General features: G+C 43.7%; 1 protein-coding gene across 1 annotated transcript in view; it reads left to right on the top strand.

The window, feature by feature from the left end:
* The window catches only part of pou6f2 (POU class 6 homeobox 2), a 542822-nt gene extending 525286 nt beyond the window's left edge, over positions 1 to 17536 (top strand). The window contains exon 11 of the mRNA XM_067980970.1: positions 15501 to 17536. Coding sequence (XP_067837071.1) covers positions 15501 to 16005 — 505 coding nt within the window. The 3' untranslated portion in view covers positions 16006 to 17536. The remainder of the gene's footprint in view (positions 1 to 15500) is intronic.
* The last annotated feature ends 4589 nt before the right edge of the window (positions 17537 to 22125 follow it).

A 22125-nucleotide genomic window follows, 5' to 3' on the forward strand; every position in this document is an offset into this window, starting at 1 on the left:
ATGTCCAGAGCCCTTTATGTGAAATAGTTCCACTGAAATTCCCTATTTCTAATTTACTAATATTTAAAATATCTCCTTTCATTTTTGAAACTTTGTCTGTCAGGATCGACTTCAACAATCCCTTTGATAATTTTGAAAACTTCTATCAAATGAGTTGGAAGTTTTCTCATAATTCAGAATCCTAAGAACTAGTTGCCCTTTGCTTTGCCCTCTTGAGCTTTTCTCTGGATGTAATGTCCAAAATTGGGCACAGTTCTCCAGATAAGGCGCTAATATCTTTTACAGCAACAAACAAAATTGCTGAAAATGAACAACGGGTCAGGCAGCATCTGAAAGAGAAAGATAGGTATGTCTATTCAGGCTTGACTATCCATCAAAACAAATGAAAGGACATACAGTAACAAAATCATTTATTTTGCTTTGTACTGTATCATTTTGCTATTGAAACTCAATAAAAGGTTGTTACACAAGATGACGACTCATGGGGTTGCAGGTAACATATTAGCAAAAATAGAGGATTGGTTAACGAACAGAAAACAAAGAGTAGGGATAAACGGGACATTTTCAGGTTGGCAGGCTGTTACCAGTGGGGTGCCGCAAGGATCGGTGCTTGGGCCTCAGCTATTTACATTCTATATTAATGACTTAGATGAAGGGACCGAGTGCAGTGTATCCAAGTTTGCTGATGATACAAAGCTAGGTGGGAAAGTAAGCTGTGAGGAGGACACAAAGAGTCTGCAAAGAGATATAGACAGGTTAAGTGAATGGGCAAGAAGGTGGCAGATGGACTATAATGTGGGGAAATGTGAGGTTGTTCACTTTGGTAGGAAGAATAGAAAAACAATATTTTTTAAATGGTGAGAAACTATTAAATGTTGGTGTCCAGAGAGACTTGGGTGTCCTCGTACAACAAACACAATAAGTTAGCATGCAGGCACAGCAAGTAATTAGGAAGGCAAATGGCATTTTGGCCTTTATTGCAAGGGGTTTGGAGTATAAGAGTAGGGAAGTCTTGCTACAATTGTACAGGGTTTTGGTGAGACCTCACCTGGAGTACTGCTTACAGTTTTGATCTCCTTATCGAAGGAAGGATATACTTGCCTTCGAGGGGGTGCAACGAAAGTTCACTAGATTGATTCCTCTGATGAGAGGGTTATCCTGTGAGGAGAGGTTAAATAGAATGGGCCTATACTGTCTGGAGTTTAGAAGAATGAGAGGTGATCTCATTGAAACATGTAAGATTCTGAGGGGGTTTGACAGGGTAGATGCTGAGAGGTTGCTTCCTCTGGCTGGAGAGTCTGGAACTAGGGGGCATAATCGCAGGATAAGGGGTTGGCCATTTCAGACTGGGATGAGGAGGCATTTCATCACTCAGAGGGTTGTGAATCTTTGGAATTCTCTACCCCAGAGGGCTGTGGATGCTGAGTCATTGAATATATTCAAAGCTGAGATAGATAAATTTTTGGACTCGAGGGGAATCAAGGGATATGGGGATCAGGCAGGAAAATAGACTTGAGGTAGAAGATCAGCCATGATCTGATTGAATGGTGGAGCAGTCTCAAGGGCCATATGGCCTACTCCTGCTCCAATTTATTATGTTCTTATGTACCTTCTTTGTGTTTTTCACCTCCGCGATACATTGAACTGATGGTTTCACTAATTTCCCACAATAACCACCCAGCGAGGTCAATTTTGACTTTTGGGTGATTGACCGGTGGAGTGAACTGGTCAGACGCCTGTTCCGGCGGCAAAGAAGCACCTATGATTTTGAGGCCCCGGACTCATTTAAATTTGGCAGGCCAGCCGCCAAAACCAAGCAACTCGCCAGTTTGGGGCCTCAAGATTGGGCTGGGGTTGCCACCAGCATGGTAAGTTGCGGGGGACGATGTCGCAGAGGGTGGGGGCCCGGGCAGCAGCGGCCCAGGTTATTTCTGTGGACCAAAGAGGAGCACTGTTGCTCTTCTACTGCTCCTCTGGGACCCACAACAATAATTCGACACATACCTTTGGCGGGCCTCTTCAGTTCCATCGCTAGGGTTGTCAACCCTCCAGGATTGTCCTGGAGTCTCCAGGAGTTAAAGATTAATCTCCTGGACACTGCTCTTAGCAACTCAAAAGAAAAATTATAGAGGCATTGAAAAAAATGATGTTTCTTTTTGAACATTTTTGTTTATTAGTTATAAAAAATATTGGAGATGGGAAAAAAGGCTGTTTGACCAATCGAGGGAGTTGGAGGTGAGAGGTCAAGCGATGAAACATCCAGGAATATGTTCAACCAGAGTTGGTAACCTTATCCATCGCCCAACCAGTTCCAACCTAAAATGGCAATCGGTGTCCTGTCTACATCTTAGGACCCTGACTTCAGTATTAAAAGTGGCTTATCACCTGAAACAGCCAGGCGCTTTGGACACCCGGCAGTTGGCCCCTTTCAAAATGGAGCCGACCCCATCGTCGATGTCACCGATCCCATTTTGAAGCCGTTATCGCTCTATTAATGCCAGGTAAAGGCCATGAAAATCAACCCCAGTAATTTATCTGATCAGGTGATGGTTGGCCAAGCCAGTTGTGTGCCAGATGCACTAAAGTCTGCACCTCTCGGATTTGAGGGAACGAAGATGGGATCCAGACCAGGGGAGCGACCGGGATGGGAGACAGTAAAGGTTTTGCTGGGGAAAAGTGAATCAAAGATGGAGATGAGGGAATAGTTGAGCAAATTAACGGCTCAGGAAATATCGTGGCAAAAGGAGAGCCATATGCGAGGCAGTTACGAGTTTGCAGGAGCCCAGAGCCAGAAAGAGCAAATTATCTACTACCCATATACATCATTGGAGAAATGAAAATGGGTCAAGGAAACCAATTGTGGAAGATGTGCTTTAAAAAAAAAAAAAATGTCTTACAGTCTTTTGAATCTATGGGCCCGATTTTAAATGGGAGCGGGTTTTAGGTGGGTAGATAGTGAGTTAAGTTAGAAACTCCCCCGCTGCACCAGAACTGACCTGGCTATTTCAATTTCCGGGCCTCATTTAAATCCCACCGGCTAACTTCCTGCCCGGAATGAAAAAAATTGCATGGCTCGGAGGCGGGATTGGCTTCTAGGGCCATCTGGCGGGCGTCATCCATTCGTGAAGAAGAAATATGGGGCGGGGCAGCCTTAGCTTCCCAAATGGGGCCCAGAGGAGTGCTCCTACTTACCTGTTTGGACCTATTCTGGCCTCGGCTCCAGTTCCCACTGTCTTCACGTGGCAGGAAAGCCACAGCGGCTTCTCCCCTCAGACCGCCTGTTAGAATTGCAGTTGGGTCCAGATGATGTCACTGGGACCCGAAATGCATATGTAAAGAAGGACTCTGCCGGCTTTGGGCGGTTGTCCTTGCCGCCTGCTCAGTACAACAGGTTAAAAACCCAAATGGTGGAATCCTGGCGGCTTTCCGGCAGGTAAGTAAGCTGGGCGGGGTGTATAATGGATGAGGTGTATAACGGACGGGTGTATAATGGGCAGGTGAGTAGCAGGTGGGGTGCATAATAGGAACATAGGAACAGGAGTAGGCCATTCAGCCCCTCGTGCCTGCTCTGCCATTTGATAAGATCACGGCTGATCTGTGATCTAACTCCATATACCTGCCTTTGGCCCGTATCCCTTAATACCTTTGGTTGCCAAAAAGCTATCTGTCTCAGATTTAAATTTAGCAATTGAGCTAGTATCAATTGCCGTTTGCCGAAGAGAGTTCCAAACTTCTACCACCCTTTGTGTGTAGAAATGTTTTCTAATCTCACTCCTGAAAGGTCTGGCTACTCCTATAATCCCCAAACAGCGGAAATAGTTTCTCTCTATCCACCCTATCTGTTCCCCTTAATATCTTATAAACTTCGATCTGATCCCCCCTTAACCTTAGAAACTCCAGAGAATACAACCCCAATTTGTGTAATCTCGCCTCGTAACTTAACCCTTGAAGTCCGGGTATCATTCTAGTAAACCTACGCTGCACTCCCTCCAAGGCCAATATGTCCTTCCGAAGGTGCGGTGCCCAGAACTGCTCACAGTACTCCAGGTGCGGCCTAACCAGGGTTTTGTATAGCTGCAGCATAACTTCTGCCCCCTTGTACTCCAGTCCTCCAGATATAAAGGCCAGCATTCCATTTGCCTTCTTGATTATTTTCTGCACCTGTTCATGACACATCAATGATCAATGTACCTGAACCCCCAAGTCCCTTTGGACATCCACTGTTTTTAACTTTTTACCATTTAGAAAGTACCCTGTTCTATCCTTTTTTGATCCAAAGTGGATGACCTCACATTTGTCTATATTGAATTCCATTTTCCACAGTTTTGCCCATTCACCTAATCTATCAATATCACTTTGTAATTTTATGTTTTCATCTACACTGCTTACAATGCCACCAATCTTTGTGTCATCGGCAAACTTAGATATGAGACTTTCTATGCCTTCATCTAAGTCGTTAATAAATATTGTGCATAATTGAGGCCCGAAGACAGATCCCTGTGGGACTCCACTAGTCACATCCTGCCAATGTGAGTACCTTCCCATTATCCCGACTCTCTGTCGCCTTTCTCTCAGCCAACTTCCTAACCAAGTCCGTACTTTTCCCTCGATTCCATGGGCTTCTAACTTGGCTAACAGTCTCTTATGTGGGACCTTATCCAATGCCTTCTGGAAGTCCATATAAATAACATCCATTGACATTCCCCTGTCCACTACTTTAGTCACCTCTTCAAAAAATTCAAACAGGTTTGTCAGGCACGACCTACCTTTCACAAATCCATGCTGGCTCTCTCTGATTAACTGAAAATTCTCGAGGTGTTCAGTCACCCTATCCTTAATTATAGACTCCAGCATTTTCCCCACAACAGATGTTAGGCTAACTGGTCTATAATTCCCTGGTTTCCCTCTCTCTCCTTTCTTAAAAAGCGGAGTGACATGTGTAATTTTCCAATCCAGAGGGACAGTTCCTGAATCTAGAGAACTTTGAAAGATTCTAGTTAGGGCATCTGCAATGTGCTCACCGACTTCCTTTTAAACCCTAGGATGGAAACCATCTGGTCCTGGGGATTTGTCACTCTTTAGTGCTATTATTTTCTTCATTACTGTTGCTTTACTTATGTTAATTTTATCGAGTCCCTGTCCCCGATTCAATATTAGTTTTCTTGGGATTTCCGGCATGCTGTCTCTTCTTCTACTGTAAATTCTGACGCAAAGTAATTCTTCAACATGTCCGCCATTTCCCCATTGTCAATGACAATATCCCCATGGACAGGATGTGTAACGGGTGAGGTGTACAACGGGCAGGTGTGTGACGGGCGAGGTGCAAAACGGGCAGGTGTGTAACGGGCAGGGTGTACAATGGGCGGGTATGTAACGGGCGGGGTGTGAAACAGGTGGGTGTATAATGGGTGAGGGGTATAACGGGCGGGTGTGTAATGGGCGAGATGTATAACGGGTGGGCGTATAATGGGCAGGTCTTTAACGGGCAGGGTGTATAACGGGCAAGGTGTGTAACAGGCGGGATGTGTAACGGTTGGGGTGTGTAATGGGGGGGTTGTAATGGGCGGAGTGTGTAACGTGCAGGGTGTGTAACGGGCGGGGTTACACCCCATAAAGACCGCAATCATCATACAATCCTCTGTCAGGCAAGCAGGGTTAAAATCGCCCCCAAAATGCAGTGTGAAATTTCTCCCTTCATAATGTCAGTTTCCCTCAACTCACACACTGCACTGCCGTCCCCCCCGACCCCTCCGTCCTCTATAGGGCAGGGATGTGCAAACTGCACCTATAGGCCACATGAGGCCCCCAAACCCTATCAATCTGGCCCTCAAAACCCAGGTAACCCAGTCCTACTTGCACATAATTACTTCATAGAATCATAGAAATTTACGGCACAGAAGGAGGCCATTCGACCCATCATGTCTGTGCCAGCCAAAGAAGAGCTATCCAGGGTAATCCCACTTTCCAGCTCTTGGTCCATCGCCTTGCAGGTTACTGCACTTCAGGTGCATATCCAATTACTTTTTAAATGAGTTGAGGGTTTCTGCCTCCACCATCCTTTCAGGCAGTGAGTTCCAGACCCCCACCGACCTCCAGGTGAAAAAATTTCTCCTCAACTCCCGTCTAATCCTTCTACCAATTACTTTAAATCTATGCTCCCTGGTTATTGACCTCTCTGCTAAGGGAAATAGGTCCTTCCGATCCACTCCATCTAGACCCCTCATAATTTTGTACACCTCAATTAAATCTCCCCTCAGCCTCATATGTTCCAAAGAAAATAATCCCAGCCTATCCAATCTTTCCTCATAGCTAAAATTCTCCTGTCCTGGCAACACCCTTGTAAATCTCCTCTGCACCCTCTCTAGTGCAATCACATCTTTCCTGTAATGTGGTGGCCAGAACTGTGCGCAGGACTCAAGCTGTGGCCTAACTGGTGTTTTATACAGTTCTTGCATAACCTCCCTGCTCTTATATTCTATGCCTCGGCTAATAAAGTATCCCCTATGCCTTTTTAACCACCTTATCTACCTGTCCTGCTACCTTCAGGGATCTGTGGACATGCACTCCAAGGTCCCTCTGTTCCTCTACACCTCTCAGTATCCTCCCATTTATTTTGTACTCCCTTGCCTTCTTTACTCTCCCCAAATGCATTCTCTCACACTTCTCCAGATTGAATTCCATTTGCCACTTGTCTGCCCACCTGCCCAGTCCATTGATATCTTCCTACAGTCTACAGCTTTCTTCCTCACTATCAACCACATGGCCAATTTTTGTATCATCTGCAAACTGCAGACTATTTGCTGGGATTCCCTATTTGAATTTTGTGGGCCTGGAGGTTTGGACTGGGCTCTTAGCATTGTTGCCTCATTGGTGGATAAATCCAAGATCAGAACACCGAGGTCTGTAAAATTAACGGACACCTCGATTCTAATTTTATATGTGGCCTTGCAGCTTCATGGCTCCTACCCTTAGTTTGTATTGAAACCAAAAACTTGGGCACTTGTGCTTTAGTGTGGGAAAGGCCCTTTTTGTTCAGTGTGATGATTGTAGAATTTAACAGTTGTCTGTGGGGGGTAACTTTAATTTTCGATTTAAAACGGGCGATATCTGATTGTCTACCACGTAGATACCCCACCCTTATACACCCGCCCTTATACAACTTGCCCGTCATAAACTCTGCCCCATATACACCCTGCCCATCATACTCTCCACCCCATATACACCCCAACCATCATACACTCTGCCCCAAAAACACCCCACCCGTCATACACTCTGCCCTATATACACCTCACGCGTCATACACTCTGCCCATAGATACCACGCCCATTATACACCCCATCCCATATACACCCTGCCCATCATACTCTCCACCCCATATATACCACACCCGTTATATACCTCACCCGTTATACACCCCGCCCCATATACACCCCTCCCGTCATACTCTCTACCCCATATATACCACGCATGTAATATTCCACACCCATCATACACCCCATCCATCATGGACCTTGCCTGTCCTACAACACTCCGGTTATAAACTCTGCCTGTTATATAACGACTCATTATACACCCCGCTCGCATTATAATCCTCTCATTATAGATCCCGCCCGTCGCACATCCAACCCATTATACAACCAGCTCGTTATACAACCAACCCATCATACACCGGCCCGTCTAACACACCACCATTATACATCCCACCTCTTATACACCCCGCCTGTCAAACAACACTTGGGTTATACTCTCCGCCCAATATACATTCCGCTCATTATACACCCGGCCCGTTAAACACTCCTCCCATAAAACATCACACCCGACATACACCCCGCCCATCATAGTTTCCGTCCCATATATACGTCACAAGTTATACACCCCATCTGTTGGACACCTTGCCCATTATTAACCCCACCCCATATACACCCCGTCCCATATACACCTTGCGCCTTCTACACCTCGCCCCTTATGCACCCTGCCCCATATACACCTCACCCCTTATACACTCCTCCCAGAAACATCTCGCCCCTTATACACCCTTCCCCATAGACACCTCGCCTCTTATACACCTCACCCGTTATACACGCCTCCCCATATACACCATGCCCCTTATACACCTCGCCCCTTTTTATTCGTTCATGGAATGTGGGCTTCGCTGGCAAAGCCAGCATTTATTGCCCATCCCTAATTGCCCTTGAGAAGGTGGTGGTGAGCCGCCTTCTTGAACCGCTGCAGTCCGTGGTGACGGTTCTCCCACAGTGCTGTTAGGAAGGGAGTTCCAGGATTTTGACCCAGGGACAATGAAGGAACGGCGATATATTTCCAAGTCGGGATGGTGTGTGACTTGGAGGGGAACGCGCAGGTGGTATTGTTCCCATGTGCCTGCTACCCTTGTTCTTCTAGGTGGTAGAGGTCGCGGGTTTGGGAGGTGCTGTCAAAGAAGCCTTGGCGAGTTGCTGCAGTGCATCCTGTGGATGGTGCACACTGCAGCCACTGTGCGCCGGTTGAAGGGAGTGAATGTTTAGGGTGGTGGATGGGGTGCCAATCAAGTGGGCTGCTTTATCTTGGATGGTGTCGAGCTTCTTGAGTGTTGTTGGAGCTGCACTCATCCAGGCAAGTGGAGAGTATTCCACCACACTCCTGACTTGTGCCTTGTAGATGGTGGAAAGGCTTTGGGGAGTCAGGAGGTGAGTCACTCGCCGCAGAATACCCAGCCTCTGACCTGCTCTTGTAGCCACAGTATTTATATGGCTGGTCCAGTTAAGTTTTTGGTCAATGGTGACCCTAAGGATTTTGATGGTGGGGGATTCGGCGATGGTAATGCCGTTGAATGTCAAGGGGAGGTGGTTAGACTCTCTCTTGTTGGAGATGGTCATTGCCTGGCACTTGTCTGGCGCAAATGTTACTTGCCACTTATCAGCCCAAGCCTGGACGTTGTCCAGTTTTTGCTGCATATGGGCATGGACTACTTCATTATCTGAAGGGTTGCGAATGGAACTGAACACTGTGCAATCATTAGCGAACATGCCCATTTCTGACCTTATGATGGAAGGAAGGTCATTGATGAAGCAGCTGAAGATGGTTGGGCCTACACTGTCCTGAGGCTGAGATGATTGGCTTCCAACAACCACTACCATCTTCCTTTGTGCTAGGTATGACTCCAGCCACTGGAGAGTTTTCCCCCTGATTCCCATTGACTTCAATTTTATTAGGGCTCCTTGGTGCCACACTCGGTCAAATGCTGCCTTGATGTCAAGGGCAGTCACTCTCACCTCACCTCTGGAATTCAGCTCTTTTGTCCATGTTTGGACCAAGGCTGTAATGAGTTCTGGAGCCGAGTGGTCCTGGCGGAACCCAAACTGAGCATCGGTGAGCAGTTTATTGGTGAGTAAGTGCCCCTTGATAGCACTGTCGACGACACCTTCCATCACTTTGCTGATGATTGAGAGTAGACTGATGGGGCGGTAATTAGCTGGATTGGATTTGTCCTGCTTTTTGTGGACAGGACATACCTGGGCAATTACGCTGCCCGCCCGTTATACACACTGGCATTACACATCCAGCCCATCACACACCGCCCATCACACACCCAGCCCGTTATACACCCAGCCCGTTATACACCCAGCCCGTTACAAACACTGCCCATTATACACCTTGCCCATTACACACCCTGCCGATTACACACCCTGCCCATTACACACCCAGCCCATTACAAACCCCGCCTGTTATAGAGCCTGTCCTTCACATACCTCGACTGTCACACAGCTTGCCCTGTTTTCCTTTCCGTTAACTTTGACTGTTTATTGAGCTGCCGATCCCATATCGCCCATTTTACACCATCACCAAAGTCTCCCTGTGTTTGCCTGCATGCTTAGGCATCAAAACAGGGCATTTCATGTCTTGTTCATGATGTTCTGGTAGTTAACTGAGTTGTTTGATGGATTAAACAGACTAGAAAAAGTAGTGACATTGATAATTGATGTCTGGCTCACTAGGCCGTAGTGCAGAGTCAGATTTAGTGCTTGTACAAAGAACTATGTAGTACTGTAGTCATAAGTCACCTTCGTGCATGAACAACAATTATATCAAGTGCAACATCCAGTCGTCCCACAAATTGACACCGATATCAGTGCGGTCATCTTTTTAAGAGGGAAATAGCCAAGGCTTCAGGCCTTCAGTAATCATCATTTGATGGACTGTCAGATTGTTGAATACTATAAGAGGAAGTCACAGGCCTGATTCCAGGCCATTCCATTCAAAAATAATGGAACAATTCAGCTGCGCAGTTCTGTTGGGAAATGCTTCCCTTTGAAGATCACAGTCAAACACATAGAATGAAAATTATTCAAACAAATTCATCGATTTACGCAATACTGTGACTGAAGAAGTATTCTCCTTCCAGAAAATAGGCGAATGAACAGCTGAAGGGAATTCAGATTCTGGAGCTGGGGGTTATATCTTGGAAGGTCTACAAAGTGTGTGTCAGATTGGAATGGATAGCCAACTTAACACACCTGGGATGTTTTAGAATCAAGCTGACACACATGGGATATTTTGAAGCTTACTCACTCTGTACATATAAGCTAAGAAGCAAGACTGTAAAGGTCAAAGGCATGGTTCAAATTTAGACTCGTAATGGGGACGATTTTAACCTTGCCTGCCCAGCGTAAACCTTGGGGCCGGCAGTTAAAATTGCCCATGGGACTCAGCTGCCGACGTCCCATTCTCTTCCCGCAGGCTACGAGTTTAACCTGCTCTTCTGAGCAGGCGAGTAGGACAACCGCCGGAAGCAGGCGAAGTGCTGCTTTAAATATGCAGATCCAATTATATCATCGTGGTCCCGACTGCTATTTTAATCATGGTCCTGAGCAGGGAAGTGGTTGTGGTCTTCCTGCCAGGTTAACCTAGGGGGAAGAGGAGCCAGGGCCAGAAGAGGTAAGTGATTATTTTTAAACTGTTTTTGACTTTCCTCGTGGGGCCAGGAGGAGCAGAAGTGCTTTCCCAGGCCTCCCTGCTCCGGGCTCCCCCCCCCCCCACCCCTGATGGCGAGACTCACCCAAAACTCATCCCCTATGACTGAGTGCCGGGGAGTGTTCCTTTGGTCCCGATGGTGACCTCCTGCCTGCCAGCTGCTGCTTCCAGGAGCATGCTAATGAGGCCTAGGTGTTAAAATCGGCCAGGCCTTATCCCAGCGACATAAGGGGGGTTTGCCGCACGTCACAGCTCCTCCCGCCCTGCGTTAAAATCAGGGCTATAGAAATTTCAGTACCCAAGGAAGCTAGGCCCATCACCAACTCTTCAGCTGGCACTGTGTACACTAATCCCATTACCCTGCTCTTTCCCCGTATTCTTATATATTCTTCCTTTTCAAATACTTATCCAATTCCTTTTTAAATGTCATTACAATCTCTGCCTCAATCATGGAATCATAGAATCTTACAGCACAGAAGGAGACCGTTCGGCCCATCGGGTCTGTGCTGGATCTTTGAAAGAGCTATCGAATTAGTCCCACTCCCCTGCTCTTTCCCCATAGTCCTGCAAATCTTTCCTTTTCAGTTATATATCCAATTCCCTTTTGAAATGTCACTTATGGTAAAGCATTCTATGTTCTCATAACCCTCTGTGTGAAACAAGTGTCTGCATTTCTGCCTTTGTTCTTCCAGTAATGCTCAGTCTCTGCACCTTTTCGATTTGTAAAACATAAGGTAAATTTGGTGTTGTGCTGAGACTGTACAAGCTCATATCACTGACTTTGGAGTTACAGAATTGTACACATTCACAACGGTCCATCCATCTCATTAATTGAGATCAACAAGCCTCAACTATTACAGCACAGGGGGAGGTCATTCAGCCCATTGCGTCTGTGCCCGTTCTTGCCAGAGCAATCCAAAACTAATCCCACTGCCCTGCTCTCTCCCCACTGCTCTGTATCTTCCTCTGCTTCAAATATTTATCTACTTTTCCCTTAAAAGACGCAATTGTCTCTGCCTCATCCATTCCCTGTGGCAAAGCATTCCATGCTCCAACAACACTCTACATAAAGAAATTTCTCTTAACCTCTCTCCTCACTCTTGGTGACAATTTTAAATTAATGACCCCTTGTCACTGACTCCGCAACCAAAGAAAATAGTCTTTCCCTATTCACTCCATCAAAACCCTTCATAATTTTAAAAACCTTTATAAAATCTCCGCTTAGCCTTCTCTGCTCCAGTGGAAATCGGCCCAGTATCTCAAGTCTCTCCTCATAACTATAGTTTGCCATCCCTTACGTCATCCTGGTGAATCAACACTCTCTCTAGCTTTAATATCCTTTCCATAATGGGGTGGCCAAAACTGCATGCAGTACTCTAAAATTGTGGTCTAACCGATGTTTGATGCAAATTCATCATTACCTCATCACTCTTGTACTCTACTCCCTTATTTACAAACCCCAAATGCTCTCTAACTGCAGTTTTGTTAGAAACAAAAATAAGTTTTCTGCAATAAAGTTGCTTAATAAGAATTAAACTTACATGAAATATCAGACAGCTGTGAATCAAAAATTCTCCTTCATTCTTCTTATGATAATCCTCATTTATGTCCCTTGTTATTGATTCACCAATGAGCAGAAGCAACTTTTCACTTTTAACTCTCTCAAAACTTTTCAGAATTTTAAAAACTCCGCTTAACCTCTTCCATAGCATGCAAATTCCACAGCACTGTTGTATTCATAGATGTGCGGCAGAGTGGGACATACACCCACCACTGATCCTGCCCCAGCACCTGAGCCGATCAGGAGCTCTCAGGCAGAATCCCCAGGGTCGCCTGGGAACACTCCCAGAATGCACCAGTAACATAAAGAGCGCCCAACCCCTCCAGAGTGCGGTTGCCAGGGACGGGACCCCAGCGAATCTGAGTTCCGCCCCAAATTACACCCCTTCCTCATTACCCCGCCCCCCACCACCCCCCCCCCCCGACACCACAGATGAATTGTACTGCTTAATCAGACAAAAATTGACGCCGAGTCAAAGAAGGCAACATTAAGACAGGTGACCAAATGCTTGGTCAAAGAGGTAGATTTTATGCAGCGTCTTAAAGGAGGAGAGAGAGCTGGAGATACGAAGAGGTTTGGTGAGAGAATTCCAGAGATTAGGGCCTAGGCAGCTGAAGGCAGTGGTGGGGCAAAGGAAGTGGGGAATGCAAGAGCAGCCAGAGTTAGGGGAACGCAGAGTTTTCGGCGGGTTGTAAGGCTGGAGGAAGTTACAGAGATAGAGAGGGGCGAAGCCATGGATGGATTCAAACATGAGGATGAGAATGATGGACTGGTTTCCAATGTAGGTCAGCGAGCACAGGGGTGTTGGGCGAACTGGACTTGGTGCGAGTTAGGATACGGGCAGCAGAGTTTACATTATATTTCACAGAAAATCAAACCCTATGCTCTGTTTTGCAGTGATTACCACAGATCCTCAGTCTCTCAGCCTTATTACAGATCCCAAACTGTATAATTTAGAGGGTTAAATTATGAGGACAGGGTGCATAAATTTGTCTTGTATTCCCTTGAGTATAGAAGGTTAAGGGGTGATTTATTTGAGATGTTTAAGATGATTAAAGGAGTTGATAGGGTAGATAGAGTGAAACTATTTCTTTTGATGAGGGAATCCAGAACAAAGGGGCATAACCTTAAAATTAGAACTAGGCTGTTTAGGGTGATGTCAGGAAGCACTTCATCACACAAAGGGTATTGGAAATCTGGAACTCTCTCCCCAAAAGGCTTTTAAGGCTGGGTCAATTGAAAAATTCAAAACTGAGATAGATAGATTTTTGTTAGGTAAGGAAGTATTTTGACATAAAACGAGAGATGTTCTCAATAAGTATCCACAGTAATGTCCTTCCCCCCCAATAACATCCCTCCAAGTCTAAATTAAATGAAATCTTAATTTCATTTAGTTATTCACTTGCTTGTGGGGACGCTGTAAAGGGCTGTTTACATTGATGAACTTTCCTTTGTATCAATCCGAGCAAATTGCTACCAGAAGTGACCAAATGACACAGACCTGGACTTTTGGTGATTGCAGAGATCTTCTTGAAAGACCTGCTTGGGAACTCTCTTTACATCCTTCGTGTGATGGATAAAGCTGTTTTGTCCAGGTTTTTTTTTGTTGAAATCATTGATAAACTATATGTATAACATTGCATGAGAAAAAAAATTAACAATGTCCAAAGATTGTGGGATGGACTGGTTTTGTTCGCTAATTCCAAATCTAGAAGTGATATAAAGAATTTTCCTGGGCTCAAACATAAACTCGTTTTAATGAGACCCTGCACTCTGATTTTATTTACATTTATTATTACAGTGGAGTTCACTTTAAAGGGCCATTTGCTGAGATACTGCATGTACTGTTGATCTCCCTGTTTCCATTTTAAACATGCAGTGGCTCCTCCATATAGCAAACTCTCTGATTATAAACCATCCATTAGATCAAAGCTTTCCTCAGTACAGGTGTACTACAACCGATAACGAAAGTTCAACTCTGTCCTGTATAGCAGAAGATGAGCACCTGATAAAAAGGTCTATTTTGTCAGACCTTACCAGGTTGTATGATGTTTTGAGTGTGTGTTTGGCGATAGAATTAAATTTGGTCATTTTTTGGTCTTTAATGGGATTTTTTTAAAAATGAAATAGCATTGATTTTAAACCATACAAAAATTATTGGCCTATAATTGGAAATCTTCTGTTCCAGCCTGACTACTTCATTAATACAATTTAAAAAAGTAAAAGTTTCATGAGTACTCTATTTTACTGAATCTAGAGTATTTTAATTTGAGACTCCAAAACTTTATAGAAGATGATTAAATCTGTTCTGCATAAATCAGTAAAGTAGCCTTTAAATGCAGAGCCTGTCACACAGAGTGACATCCTGTTACAGAGTTGGTGCGACGGAATTGGTTGAAGAGCTGCTGCCACTGTCACATCCCGAATGTTTGGCTGTGCAGTGAGCTGGGAACCATCTTGCTCTGAGCACAGTTCCCTCTTTCTGCTCCAATTCCGATTATTGTGGGTGGGATCCTAGTGCCTGTACAGTGTTTGGAGGTATAATTGGACTGTTGTCCCATTGACCTCAGCAGGTCCCATCCCATCTTCCCACCAAAACAGGTCATTTGAAGCAAAGTATTTTGTTCTGCTTTTTTTTGTTTGAGTGGTTTTTTTTCTAAATTGATATAAGACAGTGCCATTCGCTTTGTGAGTAACACTTCCTGCAGGTAAGATAGACACATTGTTAACTGGAAGAATTGCGTAAATGCTTATATTTATATTACTTTTGGTGTAAGAGTATTGATAACTGTTGTAGAGAAGTTATATGTGAATCGATGAAATTTTACTTTTAAGATTAACTCTTACTGGCAAATGGTCTTCCTGTAACGTCGCAGGGCCAGTTCTAAGTATCTCTGCCGGTTAAGCAATCAGTAGGATCCCACCCTGGCAGAGCATCAGAGTAAGACTCTTCTTTCTCAACTTTCCTCAGACACACCATCCTGAGAAGCCACTTTTTCCTACCACAGGATGCCCAAGAGAGCTCTAGAGCTAGCAGTCTGACAGCCAAACTGAACCCTGGCCTTTTGTATCCTGCCAGGTTCGAAAAGCTGGACATCACCCCTAAAAGTGCCCAGAAGATTAAGCCCGTTCTTGAGCGGTGGATGGCTGAGGCTGAGGCCCGCCACCGAGCAGGAATGCAGAATCTAACTGAATTTATCGGCAGTGAACCCTCCAAAAAACGCAAGCGGCGGACATCTTTCACCCCCCAGGCCCTGGAGATCTTAAATGCCCACTTTGAAAAGAATACGCACCCATCAGGGCAGGAAATGACGGAAATTGCCGAGAAACTGAACTACGATCGGGAGGTGGTTAGAGTTTGGTTCTGCAACAAGAGACAAGCACTGAAAAACACAATTAAACGCTTAAAACAACCCGAGCCCTCGACAGGGCTGGCCATGGAACCACTCACAGACTCTTTCGAAGAAGCCTCATAAAAACAAAAAGGTCCACCAATAAGTCGTGATGCTAACGTCTTGGAGAAAGTCCTTACGCATCTCCTGCGAGTAAAAGACTGCAAACTGCTGTGTTGACACAACATTTCCAGACTGCCCGTTGAGTTTACTATTCAGAAAAGCAACACAACACAACACATTATTGTGCGGTAGAATTAGTTTTAACAAAAAAACAACACCCGGTCTTTTAGCAGACTGAAACTGAACCAAATAGACATTTCTTGTACTGTAAAATATGTAAAAATATTTGACTGAGAAAAAAAACCACCTTCCATGTATTTCACACAAGAACAACATCTGAAGTAGTGCCTGTCATTGTCAGGTACCAAGTGCTGAATTAATACTAATCTGTAAACCAAAGTCAGAAACAAATAGCACCAGAGTCAAGCCTACTGTTTTTGAGTGTATATTGTGTTTAAAGTTTTTACATTTGTAATTGGAAAAATTGGATGAATTACTTTTTTTCCCCCTTCACAGATTGTGTCCGTTTGTCATGTTGGGGTAACACAACTGTAGAAGCCATTACAAGGTTGTCATTTTGTCTTTCTTATGTGCTATTGTAAGACCAGAAATGTTCGTGTACCGACAATTTCTAAGTAATTGGCAGTTGCCAGTGTTTCTGTGTGATGGATTTTAAATTGCACTGTATTTTAGTTGTGCAAAACAAAAGGGAATTGTGCACATTGCCAGTAATGTAATGTTGGGTTTCCCTTCTTTACAAAAATGGCCACGAACGTGAAGAGGTTCTATTTAGCGGTCTTGTATCACAACCTCAGTTGTTTGTGTAATTGCGGCATCAGTGTGAATTTTGTGCGCAAAGCAATTTTTTTCCAAAGCCTGTTAGCCAAAGAATTTCAATAGCATACTGGTTAAGAGAAAAATGACAAAGGTTAAATAAGAGATAAACACTGGGTCATGACCACATCACAGACTGCTCTTATTGTCAGACCTTATTTATCCAGAGTAAGTATTAGAGCAGTGCATGTGCTGACGCACAGAGCTACAGTACGGCACAGACTGTAACTGGTAATCAGATTTCATTTTCAGCTCCTGTTTATCTTACAAAACTTTAGATTGCTGAGTATTTATTAGTTCCCCAGATCCCCACACAAATGGAAGCACATAGATGCACACACACACACACATGCATACTGGCATACACACGCACATGCATATACACACACACATACGTGCATACATGCTCACATACATGTGCACACATACACACATGCACACACATACACACATGCACATACACGCGCACATGCACACACACACGTACACACACACTCTCTTTAATTACAGATGCAGTGTCTCTTTTGTTGGCCAGAATAACCCACACACTATGCCAAAAATGATATCACCTGAACGCATGTTACTCGGTTACTTTAGCAACAGTTTAGGCATAAAAAGTGCCTAAACTTTTAGGTGTTTTAAATATGTCTAAGGAACACTGGTTCTCACAGTGCTCAGTATTCATGACCAAAGTTAGTTTGTAGAAAAGGGCATTGCACACAGAGAATTGAGAATGAATTCCAAGTCTTTATCTTCCGGTAACATGAGGCCTTGTGTTCGTCAGATGATTTAATAACTCATCTGCACTATATTTTTCTTTTGGCACAATGGGTCTCCATCACACAGATTACCAGCATTAAACGTCAAGGACACAAATGAAAAGTGATTATTTCACATTGCATTATTCAGCTGTTTTATACTGAACTTTGCAAATTATATTTAGGCCAATATTTGAGGGTCTCAGCTTCCATATGGAGCAGTGCAGTTGTCATGTGAATATTGACAGCATCAGACAGGGTAAATAACCAGATGTTATGAAAAATATGTATACCGATGTTATGGAGATAATGTTTTTTAATCCAATGTTCCTGGGACTGACTAGATTTTTTTCTACATGTATTTCTTGTTGACTCTGATATAAAACAGTCATCAGTGTACATTCCAAAATGGATAAACAGTGAGAATCCTTTGCTGAAATTGTGATCCACACAATGCATGGTTTTGGATCAGTAAAGTCCCTTTTTTGAGTAGGTAGCTTTCTTACATCTGCTTGCATACTGTCCACCCTCTATTAATCCAAGATCAAATAAGAAGATATACAAGAACCAAAGTGATAATTCCACATTGAGGAGATTTTTTCTCAACTGGATTGGCACAAGCGTCATGGCCTTTGTCTATTGAACAATCTTAGCACCTACATGCATTGAAGGGGATCCATTGGTTTGATCATTGACTCAAAGCAGCACAATGAGGGTGCAGAAAAGTTAAGTAGAAGAAAGTTTAAGGAAGGTACGGATGGCGAGCAATGGGGGGAACAAGTTAGGAGGGATGATTGAAAGCTCGGTCAAAGAGATTGGTTTTGAGAAGGTCTTTAAAGGTGGAGGGGTTTAGGGAGGGAGTTCCAGACAGTAAGGCCAAGATGGCTGAAGCTATGAGTAATATTTGTTACACTGTAACGGAACACTTTATCTGGTGAACTAATGCTCATCCAAATGGCCAAACAATGAATAGAGCTGGGCAATAATGAAACATTACAGAGCAAATAATGAACTTAATGGCCAGTCATTGTTGTGGAAGGCACTGAACAGCTAGAAAAGCAATGAAGCATAGGGGTGCCTGAGACCAAGTGATATAACCGCAATGTGTCAAAACGTGCGTATGCTTTCAAAGGGAAAGCCACCCAACAGAATGGTGGAGAGAACATCACTAATGCAGTGCTGCGATGGCTAACAAGATCATTTTATCCAAGCATTGAGCTCACTGCCACCCTGAGGGTCTCATTAACCACGAGCTCCTCAGGGCCTAATGGTCATAACGTTCTCCAAAATGGCATCATTGCTGGTAAGGCACACCCTTTAGGGTGTTATTACTGAACCGTATCACGAGGCAGTCTCATCATGACAATGTGACCGATAAGATCATTGCGGGACTGGATCGTATGCCTGATGGTAATTCCTTAATTAGATTTGTCAATTGAATTATAGATGCATCTTTTTCAATGATATAGCATTACAATCCCAGACATACTGTACAACCATTTGTAAAGAAAAGTAAACCAATGTTACAAGAACATTTTTAGTACCACTGGCCATCAAGAGAGACATTGCAGTTCTGATAGCTGCTGTTTACATTCATTGAGCGTCTTACATTAATTCCATATTTCTTTTCCCTTTCTTCAGTCGCTCGTGTATGTCTGTCCTCTTCAGCATCTTTGTTTAAGTATAGCTACAAGCTAAGAGATTCTGAAGAATCAAATATTTGAAAAGGTTTAACTCATTTTGACTCATTTCCACCACATTAACGGAAATGAGATATACTGAATGGAACTGAGGAAGATAAGTAGAGGCTTAATGTAACTCAAGCTGTAACCAAATATAGAATCAAAATGCCTTTGCTCATCTTATCAATGCTGGACCAAAGCTCAGAGTATATGGGTATAGGTATATGCACATTGTATAGATGTGGCTCGATATTACAGACAATCTCACAATATTAAACTGTTACTTTTTAAATCTCTTTATAAATGCTTTACCTCAACACTCTACTTCTAGAACCCTAAATTACAACATTCGAAACCACTAATTTCCTTGTTAGACTTTGATCAATTGAGTAAAATCTGTTTGGGTTGAAGTTTGCATTGTTCTCAGCTGAATGTGAAAGTCATGTGTTTTGCTTGTTTATAAATTAAGAAAGCTCTATGTGTAGCACTGTGTCCATTAATTCATTCGCAAATGAAAGTTTTGCTGAAAGCTATACAATTGTTGCCAGGGTCACTCAAATAAATTGCTGCAGAGAGTTTGGGTGTGAAACACACCACTGTTACACTGACAGTAAGAAGATTATCTTGTTGGAGCTTCAATGGAATGGAGGTAAAAAAACTGGAGCCAGAGACCAAACTCACCAGGTCAAGATCCTTACTGTTCAGACATTTAAACCAAAGCTGACTTACCTGCACAGGTTGCTTACCTTTTATAGACTGAAAATACTGTACTTTATCTACAGCAATATCTGTATGGTCAGTTAAGCTGCACTTTGTGTATTTCTAAACAGCTTCAGATCTGTCACTTTTACTTTGTACCATAAAAAATAAACAAAACATTTGAAATGATTTTTTAAAAATTATTATTTCATGGATACTTTCGTTTTGCTGTTTGTGCAATTTAACGTTGATCCCTCCAAAGTGTAGAAGGTGTCTTCAGAGTGGTCACAGGGGAGCTGACATGACCCATGTGAGTATGATCTTCGGTGGTCCTCCTGTAACAGCTTCCTGATTAATAGACAACTGTTGACTTTATGGGGGGAGGGAGTTCTGTGCATTAGACCAACACTATCTCATTAACACCATGATTGTGACACTATATGCGCCAGTTCTGAAGTATTTTATTGTCTTGTAGCAAGACAGTAACAGTTGTAGTAGCAAGTATCATTTCAGAGCAGAGAAATCATTTGTGCTGATTAAAATTTTCTGTCGTCAAATAATGCACAAATAGAAAGAAAGAACCTGCATTTATATAGCGCCTTTCACGACCTCAAGACATCCCAAAGCACTTTACAGCCAATGAAATACTTTCAAAGTGTAGTCACTATTCTAATGCAGGAAACACAGCCCCCAATTTGCACACAGAAGGGTCCCACAAACTGAAATGTGGTAACGATTGTAGTGATGTTGGTTGAGGGATAAATATTGGCCAGGACACCAGGGAGAACTCCCCCAGTCAACTTTGAAATAGTGCTATGGGATCTTTTACATCCATCTGAAAGGGCAGACAGGGCCTCAGGTTAACATTTTATCTGAAAGACGGCACCTTCAACAATGCAGCACTCCCTCAGCACTGCACTGGAGTGTTAGCCTAGATTTTGTGCTCGAGTCTCTGTGGTGGGACTTGAACCCCCCACAACTTTCTGACTTAGAAGCGAGAGTACTACCACTGAGCCATGGCTGGCAAATGATCTGGTTGGCGACCTGCTGTCTCATAACTAAGTGATGGCTTTTGAATTTCCACAGTCTTCCAGAAATGTTAAGATATGTTTTACAGATTCCTCTGCTTTTATTTACACATTACTTATACTTGTGAACAATTAGGCATGAACATCATCATTCAAATTCTAATGTTTTTTTAAAAATAAAAACATTGGTGCTTCCTAATCATTTTGCTTTTGTTTAATAAGGAAACTTCCACAAAGTGTTGACTGGCTAACCATCATTCTTCTGTGCAGAGATCTTTGTAGCCATATTTGGACAGTGACCAAGAATTACAGTAAAAATGGTATAATTTACAGAGAATGTTTAGGTAGAGAGTTAATGACTGTCAAAGGGGTTATTCCATCCTCCTTTATGGTTGTTTAAAGATGAAAGGCAAAGCTCCATCACTTCAGGAAGGTCGAGAAAGGGATTGGTTTTGAGGAGGTAGTTGGCTTCTATCCTTTTCACCCAATCAACTTTCAGGAACTTGATTACAATATTATACAGTCCCCTTGAAGGTTGTAATTATCCATTTGTCCCAGATGGGATTTGACCATTACTGTATAGCCTAGAACAAAATTGTGGAGTACAGTCTTCTGAAGCATTTGGAAATGTACCAGTGAAGCAGTTTAAAAGCTTTATGTAACCAGGCTATTAGCCTGCTTCTGATATTAACAGTAATAGCAAAGTCAAGGAACGGCTTCGAAAAGTTTGTTTAGTTCAGTGAATCCTCGGTGCCCGGACCTTGTGTTGGAACAAGTGGAAGTTCAGACAAATGAAACAGCTCATTCTTTCATTCAGCTGTGCTGTGTAACAGAGCAGAGATTCTGGGCAAGGCTTTCCTCATGTTTACTGCCCATTATGTGATGGATTTGGGACAGGCCGCAGAGGAAAATTCCCCACCAGTCCAAAACATTGCTGCAATTTCACCCCCCCCCACCCACCCCCCCCCCCCCCCCCCGCCTGATGTGGGTGGCCCACAGTGTCCGTCACATTCCTGCCCACTGTATGTAAAATGGAATTTAAATAAAATTTGATGTGCAATGTGGCTTTTCCTTCCCCTACCAACCATGGGCCATTTCCTAAAACAGTGCCCTTATAAAAGAATTGTAGCTGGTTGCTAG

This window comes from Heptranchias perlo, chromosome 3 (assembly GCF_035084215.1).
Source record: "Heptranchias perlo isolate sHepPer1 chromosome 3, sHepPer1.hap1, whole genome shotgun sequence".
In the NCBI taxonomy this organism is placed as follows: domain Eukaryota; kingdom Metazoa; phylum Chordata; class Chondrichthyes; order Hexanchiformes; family Hexanchidae; genus Heptranchias; species Heptranchias perlo.